Genomic DNA, 24195 nt, shown 5'->3' with positions numbered 1-24195 from the left:
GAATGGAGTCTGGATTACTTTAGTCTGTCAAGATTCTGTCTGTAGGTGGAGAGCAATACAGAAACTGCCAAGAAGTATCTTCATGTGTTGCTCTTGGTTCTTAGTCTGGCAAGATTCTGTCTGTAGGCAAACGGCAATAAAGAAACTGCCAGCTCTCTTTGAACTGCTCAACACCCATGCCAAGGTTAGTATGGTGGAATGGAGTCTGGATTCCACGAAAGGGCTGCTTCCCAGAGGGCAAAGAGGCAGTAGAGATAGGGATTTGTGGTAGACAGGAAAAGGGTTGTGACGGTCCCTCTCTAGGAGTTCACAGAGTTTGTCTATAGTTATGCAGATAGTTACTTTAGTCTGGCAAGATTCTGTCTGTAGGTGAACACCAATGCAGAAATCACCAAGAGGTATCTTCATGTGTCGCTTTTGGTTCTTAATCTGGCAAGATTCTGTCTGTAGGCAAATGGCAATAAAGAAACTGCCAGCTCTCTTTGAACTGCTCAACACCCAGGCCAAGGTTAGTGTGGTGGAATGGAGTCTGGAGTCCCTGGCGGGAAGGAGGGGCTGCTTCCTGGAGGGCAAAGAGGCAGCACCACCCCAATTTGAAATATGGAATCAGAAATCGTTGCTATGCAATTTTCATGGATCTTGCCTTGTTTATAGGTGAAATGTGCCCAGAAGGGCTTCAGATGCAAAATATCACTCCAGCATTCCATCCTGAGCATTCATCATCTGTGGCAGTAGGGAGTGGGGTTTGTGGAAAGGAGGAGGAGGAGGACTGTTGCTACTCTCTGAGCTTGGTGGTTTTCTTGGAGACGTTTCATTACCCAACTAGGTAACCTCATCAGTGCTAGAAAACAGTGGAGTTTATGGAGGGAGGAGGAGGAGGAGGAGGAGAAAGAAGAGGATGCATTCTTTGGTATTCTCTGAGATTGGTGGTTTTCTTTCAGACATTTCATTACCCAAATAGGTAACCTCATCAGTGCTAGGAGACAGTGGAGTTTGTGGAAGGAGGAGGAGGGGGAGGAGGAGAAGGATACTGCAAAATCTCCATTCCTCTCCACTCCAGGGAAGGTACTGTAAAATCTCCATTCCCTCTCCACTCCAGGGAAGGGTACTGTAAAATCTCCATTCCTCCCACTCCAGGGGAAGGATACTGCAAAATCCCCATTCCCTTCTCTCCACTCCAGGGGAAGGATACTGTAAAATCTCCATTCCCTTCCCACTCCAGGGAAAGGATACTGCAAAATCTCCATTCCCTCTCCACTCCAGGGGAAGGGTACTGTAAAATCTCCATTCCCTCTCCACTCCAGGGGAAGGGTACTGTAAAATCTCCATTCCCTCCCCACTCCAGGGGAAGGATACTGCAAAATCTCCATTCCCTCTCCACTCCAGGGGAAGGATACTGTAAAATCTCCATTCCCTCCCCACTCCAGGGGAAGGATACTGTAAAATCTCCATTCCCTCTCCACTCCAGGGGAAGGATACTGTAAAATCTCCATTCCCTCCCCACTCCAGGGGAAGGGTACTGTAAAATCTCTATTCCCTCCCCACTCCAGGGGAAGGGTACCGTAAAATCTCCATTGCTGGCTCTCTGAACTACTCAAAATTTCTGCTACCGGTTCTCCAGAACCTATCAGAACCTGCTGAATAGCACCCCTGGCTTAGTGACCGTTTGTTTTTCTTGCCTAAATGTAGAACCTTACTTTTTTCATCCTTGAATTTCATTTTGTAATATAATAGCTTTACATTTTAAAGCTACTACATAGTGAGAGCAATTCATCAGTGGAACAACTTGCCTCCAGAAGTTGTGGATGCTCCAACACTGGAAGTTTTTAAGAAGATGTTGGATAACCATTTGTCTGAAGTGGTGTAGGGTTTCCCGCCTAAGGGTTGGACTGGAAGACCTCCAAGGTCCCTTCCAACGCTGTTATTCTATTCTATATATAATTTTTTCCCCCTCAAGGAAAGGAGTTTTAGAGAGCAGAAGCAGCATAGAAAAAATACTGTTTATTTTCCCCTGGCCAATCACTTCTTTCCCACGTTCCAAAGATTTTTCTTCCAAGTACAGGGGTAAAAAAAAAAAAAATCAACCACATTTGAGAACAGCCTGGGTAAAAGCCACTGGGAGAAGGAATTATAAAAGGGGAAATGTCCAGGAAATCAAGAAGACACCTGGCTCTTCCTCTGCTGGCATCATGTCTTCTCCCATCTCTCTCCCCTCCCCACCTCCCTGCCAAATGAAGTTAGCGTGATCGCTTTTTTTAAACGGGCAGCCCTTCAGGGCCAGGAAATCAATTTGCTGGTAATAAAAACACCTTTCATCAAAGCCTCATTAGCAGGCTCAGTAAGAGAAAGGCTGTTTGACAAAGCAGGTTGCTGAATGCCTGAACCACAGCGGAAGAGGTTGGGTATTCAAGGCAACTATGAAGGGAGTCCTTTGAACAGCAATAGCATTTAGGCTTATGTACCGCTTCACAGTGCTTTACGGGCCGTCTCTAAGTGGTTTACAGAGTCAGTCTGGGGGCCCCAACAATCTGGGTCCTCGTTTTACCAACCTCGGAAGCTTGAAAGGCTGACTTGAGCCAGTCAGGATCGAACTGCTGGCAGTCGGCAGAATTAGCCTGCAGTACTGCATTCTAACCACTGCGCCACCATGGTGAGGGAGGGAGGGAGGGAGGGAAGGAAGGAGGAAGGAAGGAAGGAGAAAAGAGAGGGAGAGAAAGAAGGAAGGAAGGGGAAGGAAGGAAGGAAGGAAGGAAGGAAGGAAGGAAGGAAGGAAGGAAGGAAGGAAGGAAGGAAGGAAGGAAGGAAGGAAGGAAGGAAGGAAGGAAGGAAGGAAGGAAGGAAGGAAGGAATAGCACTTAGACTTATATACTGCTTCACAGGGCTTTACAGGCTCTCTCTAAGCGGTTTACAGAGTCAGTCTATAGCCCTCAACCATCTGTGTCTTCATTTTACCAACCTTGGAAGCATGAAAGGCTGACTTGAGCCAGTCAGGATCGAACTGCTGGCAGTCGGCAGAATTAGCCTGCAGTACTGCATTCTAACTACTGCGCCACCATGGCGAGGGAGGGAGGGAAGGAAGGAAGAAGGAAGGAAGGAAGGAAGGAAGGAAGGAAGGAAGGAAGGAAGGAAGGAAGGAAGGAAGGAGAAAAGAGAGGGAGAGAAAGAAGGAAGGGGAAGGAAGGAAGGAAGCAATAGCACTTATATACCGCTTCACAGTGCTTTACAGGCCCTCTCTAAGCGGTTTACAGAGTCAGTCTATGGCCCTCAACCATCTGTGTCTTCATTTTACCAACCTTGGAAGAATGGAAGACTGACTTAAAGCAATCAGGATTGAACTGCTGGCAGTGGGCAGAATTAACCTGCAGTACTGCATTCTCACCACTGCGCCACCAGGGCTCTTAATGTTAGAAAAATGTTTGCTAAGGTGGTTCCATGAAGAAGATGGGGGGGTCAACCTATTCCCCAAAGCACATGAAGGCAGGACAAGAAGCAATGGATGGAAACTAATCAAGGAGAGAAGCAACCTAGAACTAAGGAGAAATTTCATGACTGTGAGAACAATTAACCAGGGGAACGGCTTGCCTCTAGACGTTTTGGGTGCTGCATCACTGGAGGTTTTTAAGAAGAGACTGGACAACCGTTTGTCTGAAATGGTATCGGGTTTCCTGTTTGAAGCAGGAGGTTTCAGCTTCGTGCTTCTGGGAGCAATGTGTGATTGCCGCTTCACGAAGCTGAAGCCTGAAGATGACGAATGAGACTTCGTCGAAAAGTCGCCAAGACACTTCCAATTTTACGCGGGAGAAAACCCAAATAACCAAAGACCTACCTACCTACATACATACATACATACATACCTACATACATACATACATACATACATACATACATACATATATATATATATATATATATATATACACACACACACACACACACACACACACACACACACACATACATACATACACACACACTCCTCCTTTTTTTGGCTGCCAAGTAACAAAAGCAGCTAGGAAGGTTCTTAATGAGCAAAACCGAAGGACTTTTTAAATATCCGTTTGTGTTTTCCCACGCCGACCTGGGAAAATTCACCCACGAGAAGAAGCGGATCGTTTTTTGTTTTTTTTGTTTTTTTTAAGATGTTCTGCTCTTGTCTCCGGTCCGCTGTCACGATGCAATTACCTGTCCTAAATTAGTCTTCCTTTTACGTTGATGGCTATTCAAGTTAGAAGCACACACACCCCGCGCGAACTGTGTGGAAATGAGCCCCTCCCTGTTAATGTCCTACTTCATCGACAAACATGCTCTTTGATTCAACTTGGATGAGAGGCCCACTGGTTTTTCTGAAGGAACTGAAGGATCAGATGATGGAATGTATGTACAGATGAGGCCCTGGGGATCAGAGGAAGGGTCACATGTGGAGATAGGACCCAGGCAGTGGTGGGATTCAGCCGGTTCGCACCTATCCGGGAGAACCGGTTGTTAACTTTCTAAGCAGTTCGGAGAACCAGTTGTTGGAAGAAATCTTATTTTGGTTTTTTCCACTTTACAGGGCTAATCCTGTAAGGAAGGCAGGAAGGAAACATTCGGGTGTTGTTTCTAGCCTAATCTTTATTGCCCTGCTTACAGAAACTGCCTCTCGGCTTAACCCTTATTACATTGTAACCGCTAAGGCGAAGCACCTATTGATGTGAATGATGTTGAGCTGGCCACACCCACACAGTCACGTGACCACCGAGCCACGCCTACCCAGCTGGTCATTAAGGCAGAAAACCGGTTGTTCAATTATTTTAATCCCACCACTGGACCCAGGTATGGATGGAATGGACGCGAGAGTGAAGAATAGGAATCCTGAAAAAACAATTTTCTCCGATCTTCATTTCTTCACCTTACGACAAACAGATAAAAGCTTTGCTCTTTCCTGTCTTCTCTCACTGCAGAAGGAGGCGGGGGTCGAGGGGTTGTGCGGGAGGGGGTGCTGCCTTGAGACAAAACTGTTTGTTCTTTTATTCTGCTCTGCAATAGGAAGGGGGGGCTGCACAGTCATAGCAAGACAGAAGTTAGCACCTTACCTGTTAGAAAACCACTAGCCAAGATATTAGGAATAAGAATAGCTCACTTGTAAGAAGAACCCCAAAAACCACATAGCTGGCAAGGAAGCCCATGGCTTGAGTGAACAACAGGTGATGCAATAGCTATTAGCATAAGAAGTGGAGGACTTTTAGGAGGTTGTATATCAATTAACCAATCAATATTATATGTTACGCATGCGTTATTAGGGGAAGGGCAAAGGGGTGTATGGGACCACCTTTTGACTATAAGAATGGTTGTTTGACCTTGCTCAAGGCCCTTGGTTAGCTTTTCGAACCAGGGTCCTTATATCTTGGTACCAAAATAAAAGTATAATTTTGTATCACACCTTGTGTCCGGTGACTTATCGGTTTCGACACCAAGCAAGAGCCCAGTTTTGGGGACAACAGAACCATGTCTAAAGGTCTTGGGGGAAAGCGAGCAGAAGGCGAAGTTCAATAATTTCTCGCCAGTTTGCCCTGCAGAGGCATCCTTCGATACAGTTTCTCCCTCCTGCCTTTCTGCCAAGCAGCTTCCGCCTTGTGGGACAAACAGGCAGGCAAAGGCCAAACCCGATCGATCTGCTAAAAGAAACTGAAATCCAATCGCTCTTTCTTGGGTTGACAGCCAACTCAGCCGTGTAAAACCAGCTCGAACAGTTTGAAAACCTGTGGCTGTTTAAGTCAAAGGTGGTTAGTGACGGGAGGAGAGGAGAGAGAGGAGAGGAGGAGGGAGGGAGGGAGGAGGGAGAGGAGAGGAGAGGAGAAGGAAGGGAGGAGAGGAGGAGGGAGGGAGGGCAGGAGAGGAGAGGAAGGAAGGAAGGAAGAAGGAAGGGTAGAGGTGGAGTGGAGAAGGAAGGAAGGAAGGAAGGACGGGAGAGGAGAGGAGAGGAGAGGAGAGGAAAAGAAGGAAGGATGGATGGAAGGAAGGAAGGAAGGAAAGGAGGGAGAGAGGGAAGAAGGGGAGAGGAGACGAGAGAGGAAGGGAGGGGGAAGAGAGGAGGGAAGGGAAGGGAGGAGAGGAGAAGAGAGAAGGGAAGGGAAGGGAAGGGAAAAGAGAAGAGAAGAGAATTTGTCTCTGGGACAGAAGCAGCATACATGCAAAATAATAGAATAATAATAGTAAGACCAATAAACGGGAGTAACAAAGAAAACGATAAGAAGGATAATAAAAATACCACTGCCATACAACATGGATAAATAGACATAAAACACTACTGCGAAGATTTGGTCTTCAGCAGAGCGGTGGCACGAGGGGAAAAAACCCGCCTCTGTGTCGGCTTGTTTTGGCGTGCGATGCCTTATAGCGCCATCCCGAGGGGCGGAGTTGAAACAGTTTATGTCCAGGACGTGCGGGGGTCTGTAGATATTTTCTCAGCCCTCCTTCCGACCTGTGCAATCTATGGGTCTTCAGTGGAAGGAATGGCTTTCTCCAGGGAGAGCTCGGCCAACTTGTGATCCAATAAATACGAGACCTGTCACATTTCAGTGCTCAACTTTCTCCCTCGAGAACCCGTTTTGAAAGTCAATTCACTTTCATCAAAGGGTGAGGAGGTCCGTGTGGTGTGGGGGGGAGGGGGAGAAAGGATATCGCTCTGCCTGGGGTTTTGCTTAGATTGCTATTTTCATTTTTTTTTAAGCTTCTAACCTATTTCTTCCTCTATATCTTTTCCATCCATTGCATGCTGTGTCCACGTCAACTCAACCCACGTGGCCAGGAGAGGCTTTTGTGGCTGATTGATTTGATGGAGGTAAGCAATTTCCGCAGGGGGGATTTTTTTGGGTGTGTTTTATTTATTTTTACTTACTTATTTATTTTTATTTGTCAAACACCTATAAGATAACAGATACAAGTATACACATGATTATGAATACGGGATAAGGATACGAATTAAATGGGGACAGTAGGATAGAGACGGTAGGAAGATTGGTGTGCTTATGCATGCTCCTTGCAGACCTCTAAGGAATGGGGTGAGGTCCACAGTAGAATAGAATGGAATAGAATAGAATAGAATAGAATAGAATAGAATAGAATAGAATAGAATAGAATAGAATAGAATAGAATAGAAAAGGGAATGGGAATGGGAATAGAATAGAATAGAATAGAATAGAATAGAATAGAATAGAATAGAATAGAATAGAATAGAATAGAATAGAATAGAATAGCCAGTCTAAGGTTAAAGTTTTGGGGGTTTTGGGGAAGAAACCAGAGTCGGGTAGTCCATTCCAGGCATTGACCATTCGGTTGCTGAAGTTGTATTTTCTGCAATCAAGTTTGGAGCAGTTTACCTTAAGTTTGTATGTATTGTGTGCTCGTGTATTATTGCGGTTGAAGCTGAAGTAGTCATTGACAGGTAGGACGTTGTAGCAGATAATTTTGTGTACTACGCTTGGGTCAGACTGAAGGCGGCGTAGTTCTAAATTCTCTAAGCCCAAAATTTCAATCCAAAATTTCAATCCAATTCAAGAATAGAAGAATAGAATAGAACAGAACAGAACAGAATAGAATAGAATAGGCATTGACCATTCGGTTGCTGAAGTTGTATTTTCTGCAATCAAGTTTGGAGCAGTTTACCTTAAGTTTGTATGTATTGTGTGCTCGTGTATTATTGAGATTGAAGCTGAAGTAGTCATTGACAGGTAGGACGTTGTAGCAGATAATTTTGTGTACTACGCTTAGGTCAGACTGAAGGCGGCGTAGTTCTAAATTGTCTAAGCCCAAAATTTCAATCCTGGTGGCAGAATAGAAGAATAAAATAGAACAGAACAGAACAGAACAGAACAGAACAGAACAGAACAGAATAGAATAGAATAATAGAATTTTTATTGGCCAAGTGTGATTGGACACCCAAGGAATTTGTACTGGTGCATATGCTCTCAGTGTACATAAAAGAAAAGATCATCAAGAATTCTAAGATACAACACTTAATGATAGTCATAAAGTACAAATAAGCAATCAGGAAACAATATCAATATCAATATATTTTATATAAGGTATTCTGTTGCAAGCAGAGGAGTGGAGGACTCTTCTCGTGAAATACTTCTGGACTCGCTCAATTGTATTAACAAGACAAAGCTATCAATGTTGTTTTCCAGCAAAGAGCCCAAACACTGTTGCTGGTCTTTTAAGCCTTATGGGAGGGGCCAATCATCTCTTGGCCCTACTCCTGAGTCATCCTCTTTGCTTTAGCTGCTCTTGCCTTCTGGCAGCTCTTCTCATGCATGCATTAGGAACAGGCTCCTCCTGTTCCTCTGCCTCACTATTGTCAGCCTCTGGAGGCTCCGGAGTCCGCACCTCACTCCCCAATGGCCCCGGCCCCACTTCTGCCTCTGACGCAGAGCCCTCATCCGGGCCTTCCCCAGCCTCCAGGATTGGCCCATGCTCTTCCTCATCCTCATCACTGTCCAACTCCGTTGCCAGCTCCGCAGGCTGCTGGCGGACCGCAACATGACTTTAAAGATTAAAAAAAAAAAAAAGATACAGAGTATTTTCGAACATGCGACCTGTTCTACAAATGGTTGAATAATAGAGGTAGAAATTAAGAGCTGGGAAAGTATTATTATGTAAGCAAATGGATCCAGAGAACACGCTGTTCGCAAAGCACTTAACAGTATGTACGTAAACTGAAAATGTATAAATAAGCTGTTTTTAAAAAATGGAATTTGTAAGTACATAATCCATCAATCCATAACAAATGGAAGAAGTTGGTAAATTGCGAGGTTGGCTTCCAGTAACGAGAGCCACAGGGAAGCTGCCTCTAAATTTATGAACGTGGCTTTCCTTTCTCCCTGAAACGCACTTAAGCATTTAAGTGTTGTTTTTAATTTTTAATTTTGTTTAATTATGCAGCGTCGTTTAAGTTTCATTAAGAAGAAATGCACCTTCGGATGGGATTCGGAGGCATTCTCGTATCTGTCCAATAATCTGAAACGTCAAAAATTATTTATTTATTTTTTTAAAAAAAGAGGGAGAGGTAGAAAAAAAATGGAACAGGTTCCTGCAGGTTGCTTCCAATTTGGGGCCAATCGTTTCCTGCCGTGTTTTGGTTTCCATACAGGGTAGCTTCCCGTTTGACCGAATTTCATTCGGCGCACCGTTTTGCTACTGATGGTTGATCATGGCCTGGAAAAAAACAAATTCCTTTCCGTTTTGCTTCTTGCTCTCCAAGTCTTGTCAAACAGGAACCTGCTAGCCCAGCCTGGCTCCTGTGTCACCTTCCGCTTAAGGATTTCTCCAATCGCTGTCGTGTTTTATTAGCAGGGGGTTAATTGTGCTTTGTACTAATTGAAAACTGCTCAGGCTAATCACGGAGGATCGTTGCTTCCCAAATTGGCTTTAAAAATGGAGCCAGCCATAATGGGGGGGAAAGTGGCAGGGTGGTCTGTCTTTCTTTCGTTCATTCTTTCGTTCTTTCTCTCTCCCTTCCATCCTTCCTTCCTTTGTTCCTTCCTTCCTAATCTCTTTTCCCTTCCCCTTCCTTCCTCCCTCCTACTTTCTTTCTTTCTTTCTTTCTTTCTTTTTCTTCCTTCCTTCCTTCCTTCCTCCCTCCTACTTTCTTTCTTTCTTTCTTTCTTTCTTTCTTTCTTTTTCTTCCTTCCTTCCTTCCTTCTTTCCTTCCTAATCTTTTTCCTCCCTCCCTCCCTCCTTTTCTTTCCTTCCTTCCTTCCTTCTTTCCCTTCCTTCCTTCCTTCCTTCCTTCCTTCCCTTCCTTCCTTCCCTCCCTCCCTCCCTCCCTCCTTCCTTCCTTCCTTCCTTCCTTCCTTCTTTCTTTTTCTTTCCAATTCTTCCCGAGGTTTCTCGGATTTTTTGGGGGAAACCTGTGATCGACTGCCCCCTTGTGCATCAAGTAGAGATTGGTTGCAACTTAGGCGAGAAGCCAGGCAAGGAGATTTGAGTTAGAAGAAAGGACTTTGAAGGGAGAAGAAAAGATGTGGTGGGTGAGGAGTAGGGATTTGACAGTTGCCTTTGTTATGAAATGGCCAGAGTGATAAGAGAAGAGAGGAGAGGAGAGGAGGGGGGGAGGGAGGGAGGGAGAAAGAGACGGAGAGAGAGAGAGGGAGAGAGAGAGAGAGAAGGATGGATTGAGATACTTAGTAAGAGATAGATATAGATAGACAGACAGACAGACAGACAGATAGATGGATGATAGGTAGGCAGGTAGAGAGGTAGGTAGAGAGGTAGGTAAGTAGGTAGGTAGGTAGATAGATAGATAGATAGATAGATAGATAGATAGATAGATAGATAGATAGATAGATAGATAGATAGATAGATAGAGTAGGTAGGCAGGAGGCAGGCAGGCAGAGAGAGAGTGGAATAGATGGATGGATAGATACAGGAATGGAGCATAGGTAGATGATAAATGATAAATTATAGATAAATAATAAATAGCTGGGTAGATAGATAAATGGATGGATAGGATAGGAGAGAGAGAGAGAGAGAGAGAATGAATAAATAGCTGCTGGCGCCTGGGCTTTGTGTGATCTTTGTGTGCAGTTTTCCTGGTTCCTTAAGCTTCGCAATCTATTAAAAAATATTTAATCTTACAAGAGTGATGGTATGGACCTTTCATACAGTGAAATATGGTGTCTATTTCCAGTGCCTTTTGCTGCTGACAATCAGTCAAAATACAAGGTCAAGGGTCCAATTTCCAAAGTTGGTTACTCCAACTTTTGTTAGAGAGAGAGAGATGGGACAGTCCTGAACGGAGAAGAGCTTTGCATAATGAAACAGTTTGGGGTTGGATGGGATCCCTCTCTAATATCACATTCCTTGTTTTTTCCGCCTGCTTGCCAGAATTCTTCCGATGGCGATAGGAGTGGAAGCCAAAGCAGGATCAATGCCTTACCTGACATCTCCCTGGTAAGAGATCATTATCTCAAGGGGTTCTCCACCTGATTGCTCTCCAAGCTTGAATAGTTCTGGGTGATGTTGAACTATGAAATTGTTGCCTTTCTTTCTTCGCATGAACACCCATCATCCACTGTACCATTTTGTTCTGCTAAAAGAAGTGGAGGTAAGTGGGTGGCAGGGGCCAGAGAGTAGATGACCTTCTGGTACATCCCATTGATGTATGAAGAACGGTTGCAGGAACTGGGTATGTCTAGTTTAACAAAAAGGACTAGGGGAGACATGATAGCTGTGTTCCAATATCTCAGGGGCTGCCACAAAGAAGAGGGAGTCGGGCTGTTCTCCAAAGCACCTGAGGGTAGAACAAGAAGCAATGGGTGGAAACTGATCAAAGAAAGAAGCAACTTAGAACTAAGGAGAAATTTCCTGACGGTTAGAACCATTAATAAGTGGAACGACTTGCCTGCAGAAGTTGTGAATGCTCCAACACTGGAAATTTTTAAGAAAATGTTGGATAACCATCTGACTGAGATGGTGTAGGGTTTCCTGCTTGGGCAGGGGGTTGGACTAGAAGGCCTCCAAGGTCCCTTCCAACTCTGTTGTTATGTTATGTTATGTTATGTTATGTCACCAGAGTCTCTGCAGCTCCTTAAAGCAGCAGAATTACTTCCCAACTGATAAAGGACCCCAACATATATGCAACCCTAAAATACCAATAAGGTCTGTGTGTACTTTTACTGCTCATATGATTCTGTAAGGATGTTGTAATGCTAATGGAAAAATTACTTCTATGTGAAAGCAGAAGTTATCCTGCTTGACTGAGGCTTGTATTGCAAACTTAGGGGAATATTTCTACATATTGTAACTGTTTACTTCTTAACTTTTTAACCCTGAAATGTTCTGAACAAGAATAGGGTACTGGAGGTGACTAATGACACGTGTCAGAGGATGTCTCGTGTCGTGAAAGGTGACTTAAGGTGTAAGCTAACCGCCAAATATAGACATGTTAACTGTAAACCAATTATGTACCATTTCGTGTTTTCCTGCTTTCTACTTTCTGTATCTGAAGCTATAAAAGTATAGGCTTGGGCGGTGCCAGGGGTTCAGACTTTCTTTTTCCACGCAAGTGGAGGTCTGTGCCTATTTGCGCAAATAATTAAATAAATACTTCCTGTTTCTCTAATCCTTTGTGGTATTTTCTCCTCCACCGGAAAAGGTGGGCGTCGTCCCATATCACAACGATGTTTAATTCTAGTATCCCGCTGGGACATGGATTCTTTAAGGGATACAAGGGAATATTTGTAGCTCGGGGTGGACCTGTGGGGCCCTTGGTGCTCTCGGTGGTTTTCCTGCAGACATTTCACAACCCAGCTAGGTAACACCGTCAGTGCAAGAGGGTGGAGAGGAGGAAGAGGGGGAGGACTGAGTTTGGTGGTTTTCTTGCAGATATTTGATTACCTAACTAGGTAACATCATCAGTGCTGGAAGGTAATGGGTGGAGGGGAGGAGGAAGAGGAGGAGGAGGAGGAGGAGGACTGCAGGATCCAGGAAAAAGACTGTTGGGATCCTTGGTGCTCCCTGGGCTGGGTGGTTTTCTTGCCGACGTTTCATGACCCTATTAGGTAACATCGGTGCTAGAAGGGAGGAGGAGGAGGAGGAGGAGGAGGAAGACTGTGGGGTCCTTGGTGTTCCCTGAGCTTGGTGGTTTTCTTGCAGATGTTTCATGACCCAACTAGATAACTAGGGGCCTCTGGTGGCTCAGACTACTAAGACAGTCTGTTATTAACAGCAGCTGTCTGCAATTACTGCAGGTTCTAGTCCCACCAGGCCCAAGGTTGACTCAGCCTTCCATCCTTTATAAGGTAGGTAAAATGAGGACCCAGAGCAGAAGGAAATCAGAAAGAAGGTCGGGCGTTTCCGGACCCTTAGCTTCGATTCAAATCTGGAGGTCAGTTCTGTTTGAAAGTTATCTCCCAAATCCCCAGCTTGCTTTCTTAGCTTTCTGGAGGCAGAAGGAACTCTACCCTTGAGGACTAGGTGGCTCAGTGGCTAAGACTGAGCTTGTCAATCCCTTGAGGACTAGGTGGCTCAGACTGCTAAGACAGTCTGTTATTAACAGCAGCTGCTTGCAATTACTGCAGGTTCAAGCCCCACCAGGCCCAAGGTTGACTCAGCCTTCCATCCTTTATAAGGTAGGTAAAATGAGGACCCAGATTGTTAGGGGCAATAAGTTGACTTTGTATATAATATACAAATGGATGAAGACTATTGCTTGACATAGTGTAAGCCGCCCTGAGTCTTCGGAGAAGGGCGGGATATAAATGCAAATAAAATAAAATAAAATAAACTTCATCAGTGCTAGAAGGAAATTTGGGGAAAGGAGGAGGAGCGGGAGGGGAGGGGAAGGCGGAGTGCAGGATCCTCGGTGCTCTCTGAGCTTGTAATTTTCTTGAAGACCTTTCATTACCAAACTAGGTCACATCATCAGTGCTAGAAGGAAGCGGGGTTTGTGGAGAGGAGGAGGAGGAGGAAGAGGACTGTGGTGTCTTCAGTGCTCTCTGAGCTTGGTGGTTTTCTTGCAGAAGTTTCATGACCCGACTAGGTAACATCATCAGTGCTAGGGATTCGTTATGCTACGTGACTAAATTCACAGTCGGTCACTGAACCAGAGTTACTCATTGGCTGGAGCTTAAATATGTAGCGCCGTTGTACGACCTGCATCCATCGAAGTAGTTCATATTCAACTGAATCCATGCTTGTTTCCGGCAGGGTCCTTCCCTCAGTTGGAACATCCACCCTTGACGTCTCCTTCAAGCTGGTCTTCTCCTGCTCTTGGGGCCATGTCTGAATGTTCTTTCCTCCCTCCCTCCTTTCTTTAGGACGATGTCTCCTCTTTCTACGAAGAACTTCCAGCTTTTAGGCCCTCACCTCCAGCTCCTTCCTCTCAACCGTGGGCAGATCCTTCAGACCAAGCGCACAAACCCGGTTTGGGATCTATTGAATCTTCCCAGTCGGGGCTGTTCTTCTTGGCTCCTCCAAGCCCCATGCCATCTTCCAGCTTCTCCGAGAAGGACACCCACAGCCTGGCCTCCAACTCCACCACCGGCTCTTCCATGGAGGACTCGACCTCCAGCTCCATCTACGCGTCCATCTCTCCGCTGACTCGCATTTCGAGGAAGCCCATGGAGGCCCGATTGCTGACGCTCAACCAGCACCCCATGCTACCTTTCCCTCGGATCCAGTCACCGGCCCGGTTGAAACAGCCTTCCCCTGAGACGCCTGGCGCGGCCCCAAGCTCCCCTACCCACCCACCTCTTCCCGCCCACCCGGCTGCTTCCCCTCCCGGCGAAAAAGGCGGTTCTGAAGTGGGGAACACCCAGCACTTTATCATGGTGGAAGTTCATCGGCCGAATAGCGAACCGGATGTGAATGAAGTCAAGCCATTGCCTCAAGTTAGAGGTGACCACTTCGGTTCTTTGAAATCCTTCTTTGTTTCATCTCCTTCCTTCCTTCCTTCCTTCCTTCCTTCCTTCCTTCCTGTCTTCCTTGCTTCCTTCCTTGCTTCCGTCCTTGCTTCCCTGATTTTTCCTCTTTTTTTCTTCCTTCCTTCCTTCTCTGACTCTTCCTTTCTACCTTCCTTCCTTCCTTCTTTCCTTTCTTCCCTGTCTCTTTCTGCCTTCCTTCCTTCCTTCTCTGACTCTTCCTTTCTACCTTCCTTCTTTCCTTCCCTGACTCTTTCTGCCTTCCTTCCTTCTTTCCTTTCTTCCCTGTCTCTTTCTGCCTTCCTTCCTTCTTTCCTTCCTTTACTTACTTACTTTCTTTTTTCTTTCTTTCTCTTCCTTTTTTCTTTCTTTCCTTCCTTTCTTCCCTGACTTTCTTTTTGCCTTCCTTCCTTCTTTCCTTCCCTAACTTACTTTTCCTTCCTTCCTTCCTTCCCTTTTCTTTCTTTCTTTCTTTTTTCTTTCCTTCCTTCCTTCCTTCCCTTCCTTTCTTTTTGCCTTTCTTCCTATCTTCCTTCCTTCCCTCCATCTCTTCCTTCCTTCCTTTCTTGCTTCCTGATCCACCCACCCACCCATCCTCTCTCTCTTTTCTTTCTTTCTTTCTTTCTTTCTTTCTTTCTTTCTTTCTTTCTTTCTTTCTTTCTCTCTCTCTCTCTCTCTCTCTCTCTCTTTCTTTCTTTTCCTTCCTTCCTTCCTTCCTGTATTTCTTTCTGTATTTCTTTCTTTCTTCCTCCCTCCCTTCCTCTCTCTTATCTAACATGGATTGTGCACAGTCTGTGAAGTGGGAGGGGACATGCAAGAACTTGCTCTTGATAACATATTCAGTGAGAAGAGAGGTGAGTTGACTATAACAGCCAGTGCAGCTGCTGTGTATTTTCACCCAAATAAATAAATGCGTAGCTGTTGTGCGCAAATTTATTTATTTATGCACTTTAATATTTATTTAATATACTTTTGCCAAAAGGTTTTGGCCACTGCTGTATGGTACAATCCGTCCTAGGCTGCATTAACAGAGGGATGGAATCAAGATCACACAAAGTGCTAATGCCACTTTATAAGGCCTGGGTGAGACCAGCCTTGGAATCCTGCATCCAGTTTTGGTCGCTACAATATAAAAATGAGGTTAAGACTATAGAAAGAGTGCAGAGAAGAGCAACCAAGATGATTAGGGGACTGGAGGATAAAACATACAAAGAACAGTTGCAGGAATTTGGTATGTGTCTAGTCTTATGAAAAGAAGGACTAGGAGAGACAGGATAGCAGTCTTCCAATATCTCAGGGGTTGCCCCAAAGAAGAGGAAGTCAAGCTATTCTCCAAAGCCCCTGAAGGCAGGACAAGAAGCAATGGGTGGAAACTAATCAAGGAGAGAAGCAACTTAGAACTAAGGAGAAATTTCCTGACAGTGAGACCAATTAATCAGTGGAACGGCTTGCCTCCAGAAATTGCGGATGCTCCAACACTAAAGGTTTTCAAGAAGAGATAGGACAAAAAGTCTGTAGAGCTTCTCAGTCATCCAGGTCATGGTTGTCCCAAAGGTGCTTTTTTCATGAAGACCTTTTTTTTTTTTCCTTTGAAGATGTTTTGCTTTGCATCCAAGAAGCTTCTTCAGCTCCACTATCCTGTCTCGGATGAGAAGCAAAACATCTTCAAAGAAAAAAAAAACACCCAGTTGCCTCCTGAAAAAAGCACCATTGGGATATGAGATTGGACAACCGTTTGTGTGAAATGGTATCGGGTTTCCTGTTTGTGCAGGGGATTGGACTGGATGACCTCCAAGGCCCCTTCCAATTCCGCTATTCTATTAATCAGTGGAATTCCTTGCCTTCAGAAGTTGTGGGTGCTCCCTCACTGGAGGTTTTTAAGAAGAGACTGGGCAGCCATTTGTCTGAAATGGTCTAGGCTTTCCTGCCTGAGCAGGGGGTTGGACTACATGACCTCCAAGGTCCCTTCCGATTCTGTTATCCTAAAATCCCAGATCAATTAACCAGTGGAACGGCTTGCCTCCAGAAGTTGTGGGTTCTCCATCACTGGAGGTCTGTAAGAATCCAACTCTGTTATTTTTTTTTTACATTTATATCCCGCCCTTCTCCGAAGACTCAGGGCGGCTTACATTGTGTAAGGCAATAGTCTCATTCTATTTGTATATTTATATACAAAGTCAACTTATTGCCCCCCCAACAATCTGGGTCCTCATTTTACCTACCTTATAAAGGATGGAAGGCTGAGTCAACCTTGGGCCTGGTGGGACTTGAACCTGCAGTAATTGCAAGCAGCTGTGTTTAATAACAGGCTTCTTACAGCCTGAGCCACACCGTGTTATCCTGTTCTCAGCACACTTCCCTTTCTTTCTCTGCTCTGCCTGCTTCCTTAACAGCTTGTCTCTCACCGTTTCCCATCCCAGCCTCCACGCTCTCCCAGCTCTCAGACAGCGGGCAGACACTGAGCGAAGACAGCGGCGTCGATCTGGGGGAAGCGGAGCTGAGCACCAGCAGAGAGAGGAGTCAGCGGCTGCAGGGCCTGCCACCCGCACGAAGTCCCCGGGGGGTCCCCAGAGTGGGCAGAGCGGTAGAAGCAGGACCAAAACCGGTGAGGCAACCCTCAGGCAAAAGCACCAGCAAAAGGCAAAGTTGCAGGACCCCCCACCCCATATTAGAGTAGAGTAGAATAGAGTAGAGTAGAATAGAATAGAATAGAATAGAATAGAATAGAATAGAAGGAATGAAATGGAATAGAATAGAATAGAATAGAATAGAATAGAATAGAATAGAATAGAATAGAATAGAATAGAATAGAATAGAATATGGACTGGACTGGACTGGACTGGACTGGACTGGACTAGAATAGAATAGAATAGAATAGAATAGAATAGAATAGAATAGAATAGAATATGGAATGGAATGGAATGGAATGGAATGGAATGGAATGGAATGGAATGGAATAGAATAAAATAGAATAGAATAGAATAGAATAGAATGCAATGCAATAGATTAAGGAATAGAATAAGAATAGAATAGAATAGAATAGAATAGAATAGAATAGAATAGAATAGAATAGAATAGAATAAGAGAAGGAATGAAATGGAATAGAATAGAATAGAATAGAATAGAATAGAATAGAATAGAATAGAATAGAATATGGACTGGACTGGACTGGACTGGACTGGACTGGACTGGACTAGAATAGAATAGAATAGAATAGAATAGAATAGAATAGAATAGAATAGAATAGAATAGAATAGAATAGAATAGAATAGAATAGAATAGAATAGAATATGGAATGGAATGGAATGGAATGGAATGGAATGCAGTGCAATGCAGTGCAATGCAGTGCAATGCAGTGCAGTGCAGTGCAGTGCAATGCAGTGCAATGCAATGCAATGCAATAGATTAAGGAATAGAATAAAAATTAAAATAAGAATGGAATAGAATAGAGTTTAGGTTTAGGTTTTGCCTTAAGTTTTCTGCCCAAGTCAAAATTAGAACTCGGGGCCTCCCTGTTTCTAGCCTGGTGCTTTAACCACCACCCCAATCTCTCCCTTAGGCAAGGAGAAGGGGATGAAAACTCAAAGATGAAACACGTCCTCGTGATTTATGCCAAATAAATGTCACCATCCGGTGAATTACACGTTTTAATAGCCATTATTATACAAGATTTGCCCTTGTTAAAAACAGCATCGATTTTGGCAGAAATCAAAGGCCACGTTTCTCCACTAGAGGGCAGCCTTGCCCTTTTAAATTTGCTCCTTCTCCCACTGATATTGTCCTCTTCTCCGTCTCTCTACAGCCAGGACTCCTGGAGCCAACTTCGCATCTAATCCGGGTGCCGAAGAGCGCCCCGACCTTGGGCATCGCCATCGAAGGGGGTGCAAACACGCGACAGCCCCTGCCCAGGATTGTCACCATCCAGGTAGGATTTCAAGGGTTCCTCAAGGAAGTGGGGGGTCTCTTGGGGAAAGGACACCCAAGGAAATGGTTTTGGGTACGAAGGGTTAGAAAAAACGCTAAGAGACATTTTCTCCGTAGCTTTGCTCTCCGAAGGGTCCTGACCTTAAAGAGCCAAAGAAATGGCCTATGTGATAAACTCTTCCCCTCAATACCAACAAAACTATTGAATTTTCTTTCTTTCTTTCTTTCTTTCTTTCTCTTTCTTTCTTTCTTTCTTTCTTTCTTTCTTTCTTTCTTTCTTTCTTTCTTCCTTCCTTCCTTTCTTTCTTTCTTTTTCTTTCTGCCTTCCTGCCTTCTTCCTATCACTCTATCTTGCCTTTCTTTCTCTCTTCCTCTCTCCTTCCTTCCTTTCTCTTTGCTTTCTCTTTTTTCTTTCTCTCTTTCTACTTCCTTCCTAACTTCTTTCTTTCTTTCCTTCCTTCCTTCCTTTCTTCCTTCTTTCAATCCATCCATCCATCCATCCATCTTTCTATCTTGACTTTCTTTCTCTCCCCCTTTTTCCTTCCTTCCTTCCTTCCTTCCTCTCCCTTTTTTCTTGCCTTTCTTTCTTTCTTCCTCTCTCCTTCCTTCCTTCCTTTCTCTTCGCGTTCTCTTTTTTCTTTCTCTCTTTTTACTTCCTTCTTAACTTCCTTCTTTCCTTTCTTTCTTCCTTCTTTCAATCCATCCATCCATCTTTCTAACTTGACTTTCTTTCTCTCCCCCTCTTTCCTTCCTTCCTTCCTCTCCCTTTTTTCTTTCTCTCCATCTTTTTCTTTCCTTTCTTTCTCTTTCTTTTTCTTTCTTTCTCTCTTTCTCCTTCCTTCCTTTCTTCCTTCTAACTTTCTATCTTGCCTTTCTTTCCCTTTCTTTTCTCTCTCTCTCTCTTCCTCTTTCCTTCCTTCCTTCCTTCCTTCCTTTTCTTCCTTTCTCTTGTTCTCCTTTCTTCCTAACTTCCTTCCTAACTTCCTTTTCCTTTCCTTCTCTACTCTCTCTTCTCTTTTCCTTCCCTGCCACAGAAGGGCGGTTCTGCTCACAACTGCGGCCAGCTGAAGGTGGGCCAAGTGATCCTGGAGGTCAACAGCATGGCCCTCCATGGGAAGGAGCACCGCGAAGCCGCTCGAATCATCGCCGAGGCTTTCAAGATGAAAGAGAAGGATTACATCGATTTCCTCGTCACAGAATTCAACGTTGCACTTTAGGGGGTCTGGAAGACCCCGAAGCCAAAAGACCAAGAGATGGGAGGAAAGAACTGGGTTACAAGATGTCCGATGTGGCCAGTCACCTGCACGCTGTCAAGGTTCCGACGGATGCCCTAAAAAAATCATGAGCCTCCAGCCAAGCCTCAAAAGAAATCCGGTTATTTATTAGGAGCTTCATGTCGATACGTTCCCAAGTGAAACCAGCTCTGACCTTAAGTAATTCACGCCCCAATCATGACCCTGTTTCCCCCCAGGGTGTGTCATCAATCATATTCGCCAACAGAGCAATTTCCCAGATTGTAGAGATCACTCCCCTCCGGCTGCTGTGGGTAACCCTGGGAGACAGCCTTGAGAGAGATAAGTCTGGAATGTGCTCCTGTCTGGCTGCCAGTGCTGCTTCATTGGTTTCCCATCACCCTTGCTTATGACAACTCGAGACCAGTCCAGGGATGCTTGGCGAGTTGACACATACCTGTACATCCAGGTAGAGCCTAGATAGGATTTCCCACCGAGCAAACTTGGGGTTGGATTGCCCTCTCCTCAATTCCTTTCTGCTAAGTGGCCCCACTTCTAACGGTCCTCAATCTTGATAGACCTTGAGAAGCCCATCATCCTTCTTCCCAGTGATCATCCTTAACTGGTTCGTAAACCACTAGTTAGCTCTCCTCTCTCTGCTCCTTTGCCTCCGTCTTCAAATAACCCGGCAAGGCACCTGTCTGAAAACGTCACCTGCTTCCTCTCGTAGCTCTTCCTACCTTCTTCCCCTTGTATCTTACGGGGAGATCTTGAGATCACGGCAAGTCCCAGACATTTGGGCAGGAGAAGATCCAGGCACCGTCAGAGAGGAGTGAAACCATCTGCAGATTCTGATTCTGACGTTTTCAGACTTTGTCCTTGTTGATTGACGCCTATGTCGTGGCTTTGCCCAGGTTTCGCCTTGTCGTCGGTCCCTAGCCAATAATGGGGGAACCCTTCGAGATTTCACTATCTGTACATAAAAGAGAGTGTGGTTTAATTTTTCAATAAACATGTTAGAAAAAAGAACCGTGGCTGTTATTTGGTTCCACCAGCTTTTCGCCACCCTGTAAAAGAGATGTTGAGACTCTAGACAGAGTGCAGAGAAGAGCAACAAAGATGATTAAGAGTCTGGAGCAGGGGTGAAATGCTCCCAGTTCAGACCGGATTGGCCGATCCGGTAGCGATGGTGGTGAGTGGTTTGGAGAACTGGTAGCAAAAATCCCTCTCCCCCCCCACCGCCCATGCCCACCCAATCACCCGCTTGCCCGCTTGCTGCTTCTTTCCGGCTCACTCGCTTTTCCCACCCGAATGGTAGGAACAGGTTGTAAAAAAATGCTTTTAAAAATAAAATTAAAAAAGACTGATGATCACAGCTGAGCCACGCAATCGTCAGAGTTTTTTGTTTGACTTTTAAAAGCATTTTTTTACAACCTATTCAGCTGAATAGGTTGTTAAAAAAATGCTTTTAAAAGTCAAAAAAATAAAACCTCTGATGTTGGGCGGCTCAGCTGGGCATGCGGGTGGGCAGGGATTTTTGCTACCGGTTCTCCGAACCACCCGTTGCCATCGCTACAGGATTGGGCGATCCGGTCTAAACCGGGACCATTTCACCCCTGTCCCAAAGGTCCTTTTTTTTTTAACGAGAGGCACCTGGATTTTCTTTGAAGATGTTTCACTTCTCAATCCAAGAAGCTTCTCTGAAGAGCTGAAGAAGCTTCTTGGATGAGGAGCGAAACCTCTTCAAAGAAAAACCAGAAAGTCCACTTGCCTCTTGGGTCACATCACAAGCAACTCTCCTTTTGCAGACAATCGGGTTTGGGGAAATGCCCCACTTTCCAGGGGGATCCGACCTCCCCCTCCCAATTTCCCCCATTGACACATAACTCCCTGCAGGCAACTATAACCCCCCTCCCCCCCCTCTTCTCTTTGGACCCAAAGAAAGGCAGGCTTTGCCTTCCATTCAAAACTCTTCTTATGTTAATAACGCCCCGCCTCCCTCAAGCTGCCATTGGGGGAGAGCCTTGTCCTCTGCAGCTCTTAAACAGCTGGCTCCTCCCCCCCCCCACTTTCCAGATGCGTTTCGACACTTGGGTCTCGTTAGCAAGGCGCCGATTCGTAACTCCAGGAAACGATCCCCGCCCTGTTCAAAACTTCGCAGGCTGCAAGCAAAACTCCGAAACAAGTTGGCTGCAGGTCAGGGAGCCAGGAGGACCGACTTCGCTTGGCCAAGTAAATACTGGGGCTGGAGTGGGATGTGGGGGGGACTCCCCGTTGATGGGGGTCTGTCTCTCTCTGCCCTTCTTCTTTGGCTGCTTGCGGAGGGGGGGGGGGTTTGCAGACAGATCCGGGCGGGATGGGCTTGCGTTGCAATCGTGGAGGGGTGTGTGTGTTTTTAAGCAAGGGGCTGGCAACCATCCCCGCCTCTTCTTTTCTTGCTAGTTTGAGCGCTCTTTTGAAAACAGCATCCTTGGGAAGGTCGTTTTAAATGCGAATCGGAACCAGATCTGGGGAGGGAAGGGAGTTGGAAACGTGGCTCTGTTTAGTCACCCGCTGGGACCCTCTTTCTCCACCCACCCCGTTTTATTGGGGAGGGGGGGATTTTCCCCCGAAACGAAACCCCCGCGCCTGCATGTTTAACCACGGGCTTTCTCCCGAACCCATCCTTCTTCCTTGCGCGCCAACGATTACGCGAGCTGTGTGGATGCCGTCCGCTGAATTAAAAGAACTGCGCTGCCTTCATGAGGGCCAGGAACGTGCTTAGTTTGCCTGGGTTGTGTGTTTGTTTGCCCAGTTGCTGGATTTGAACCGCCTGTTGCTCTGGTTACCTTGAAGGAGAAGGGAAAAAGCCACCGCCTGCGGAGACGTTTTTGTTGGTTTCAGCTCTGCTAAGCAACGGCGGGGAACGCTCGGGCGCCTGTAAGAGGTTTTTTTTTCTTTTAAAGATTTTTTCCCTTCTTCATCAAAGGGGGAACTGAAATGAAAGGGGTTTTTCATTTCAAGGGGTGGCATTCCGGGGACTTGCTTCCGAGTTATGCTCATGTTAAATCAAGAAGGAAGGGGGGAAAAAATTTCTGGCAAGTGAGAACAATGGAATAACTTTGCCCTCCCTGAGAAGTCGTGAGTGCTCCATCGCTAGAGGTTTTTCGACGGGGAGGAGTATAAAGCTGGTGGCTTGAGCAGGGGTTGGACTAGAAGACCTCTGGGGTCCATTCCGGCCCTGTGAGTCTATATATTGGAACCAAAGAGAACTGCCCTGATGGTGAGAACAATCAATCGGTGGGAAGAAGAGGTTGGATAAGCATTTTTTCTGTAGGGTTTCCTGCCTAAGCAAGTGGTTGGACTAGAAGACCTCTAAGCTCCCTTCCAACTCTTCTATTCTATTCTATTCTACTCTATTCTATTCTACTCTACTCTACTCTACTTTCTATTCTATTCCACTGCACTCCACTCTTTTCTTCTGTTCTGTACTGTACTGTACTGTTCTGTTCTGCTCTGCTCTGCTCTGCTCTGCTCTACTCTACTCTATTTTCTATTCTATTCTATTCTATTTTATTCTACTCCACTCCACTCCACTCCTTTCTTCTGTTCTGTTCTATTCTATTCTATTCTATTTCTTATTCCAATTCCTATTCTACTCTACTCTACTCTACTATATTTTCTATTCTATTCTATTTTATTCCACTCCACTCCACTCCTTTCTTCTGTTCTGTTCTGTTCTATTCTATTCTATTCTATTCTATTCTATTCTATTCTATTCTATTCTATTCTATTCTATTCTATTCTATTCCTTATTCCTATTCTATTCTATTCTATTTCTTATTTCTTATTCCAATTCCAATTCTATTCTATTCTATTCTATTCCTTATTCCTATTCTATTCTATTCTGTTCTATTTCTTATTTCTTATTCCAATTCCAATTCTATTCTATTCTATTCTATTCCTTATTCCTATTCTATTCTATTCTATTTCTTATTCCAATTCCAATTCTATTCTATTTTATTCCATTCCATTCCACTCCACTCCTTTCTTCTATTCTATTCTATTCTATTCTATTCTATTCTATTCTATTCTATTCTATTCTATTCTATTCCTTATTCCAATTCCAATTCTATTCTATTCTATTCTATTCTATTCTATTTCTTATTCCAATTCCAATTCCAATTCTATTCTATTCTATTCTATTCTATTCTATTCTATTCTATTCTATTCTATTCTATTCTATTCTATTCTATTCTAAGACTTGCCTCCAGAAGTTGTGGGTGCTCCATCACTGGAGGCTGGAGTATGGATAAGCACTTGTCTTAAATGGTATAGGCTCTGTACTATAGGGTTACCTGCTTTTGCAGGGGGTTGGACTGGAAGACCTCCAAGGTCCCTTTTAACTCTGATAGTCTGTTATAATTTGCTGGTGCTGGAATGGGTTTCATCTTAACCTTTAGTTTTCTGTGGCTTCCTGGGTTGTGCAAACTTTATGGTTCATTGCCTTGGTGGAAACCTACAACATGGGCGGATTTGGTAAGTAGCTAAGACGCACCAAAAGAGGAAACGTAAAAATCTTAGGATTGGAAGGTTGCTCAGAGATCTTGTAGCCCATCACCCTGCACAAAGCATGTAGATGACTAACTATGGCTTGGATT

The 24195-nt window shown here is 44.9% G+C and overlaps 1 protein-coding gene across 1 annotated transcript in view; it reads left to right on the top strand.

Moving 5' to 3' along the window:
- WHRN (whirlin) overlaps positions 1–19672 on the top strand; it is a 128286-nt gene extending 108614 nt beyond the window's left edge. Inside the window, exons 9-16 of the mRNA XM_058159568.1 lie at positions 655–731; positions 5556–5629; positions 6624–6820; positions 10864–10929; positions 13797–14376; positions 16820–17004; positions 18202–18324; positions 19358–19672. Of these exons, the coding sequence (XP_058015551.1) occupies positions 655–731; positions 5556–5629; positions 6624–6820; positions 10864–10929; positions 13797–14376; positions 16820–17004; positions 18202–18324; positions 19358–19540 (1485 nt within the window). The 3' untranslated portion in view covers positions 19541–19672. The remainder of the gene's footprint in view (positions 1–654; positions 732–5555; positions 5630–6623; positions 6821–10863; positions 10930–13796; positions 14377–16819; positions 17005–18201; positions 18325–19357) is intronic.
- The last annotated feature ends 4523 nt before the right edge of the window (positions 19673–24195 follow it).

This window comes from Ahaetulla prasina, chromosome 16, assembly GCF_028640845.1.
Source record: "Ahaetulla prasina isolate Xishuangbanna chromosome 16, ASM2864084v1, whole genome shotgun sequence".
Lineage (NCBI taxonomy): Eukaryota > Metazoa > Chordata > Lepidosauria > Squamata > Colubridae > Ahaetulla > Ahaetulla prasina.
The sequence above is the reverse complement of the archived record's forward strand: the minus strand, read 5'-3'. Positions and strand labels throughout refer to the sequence as shown.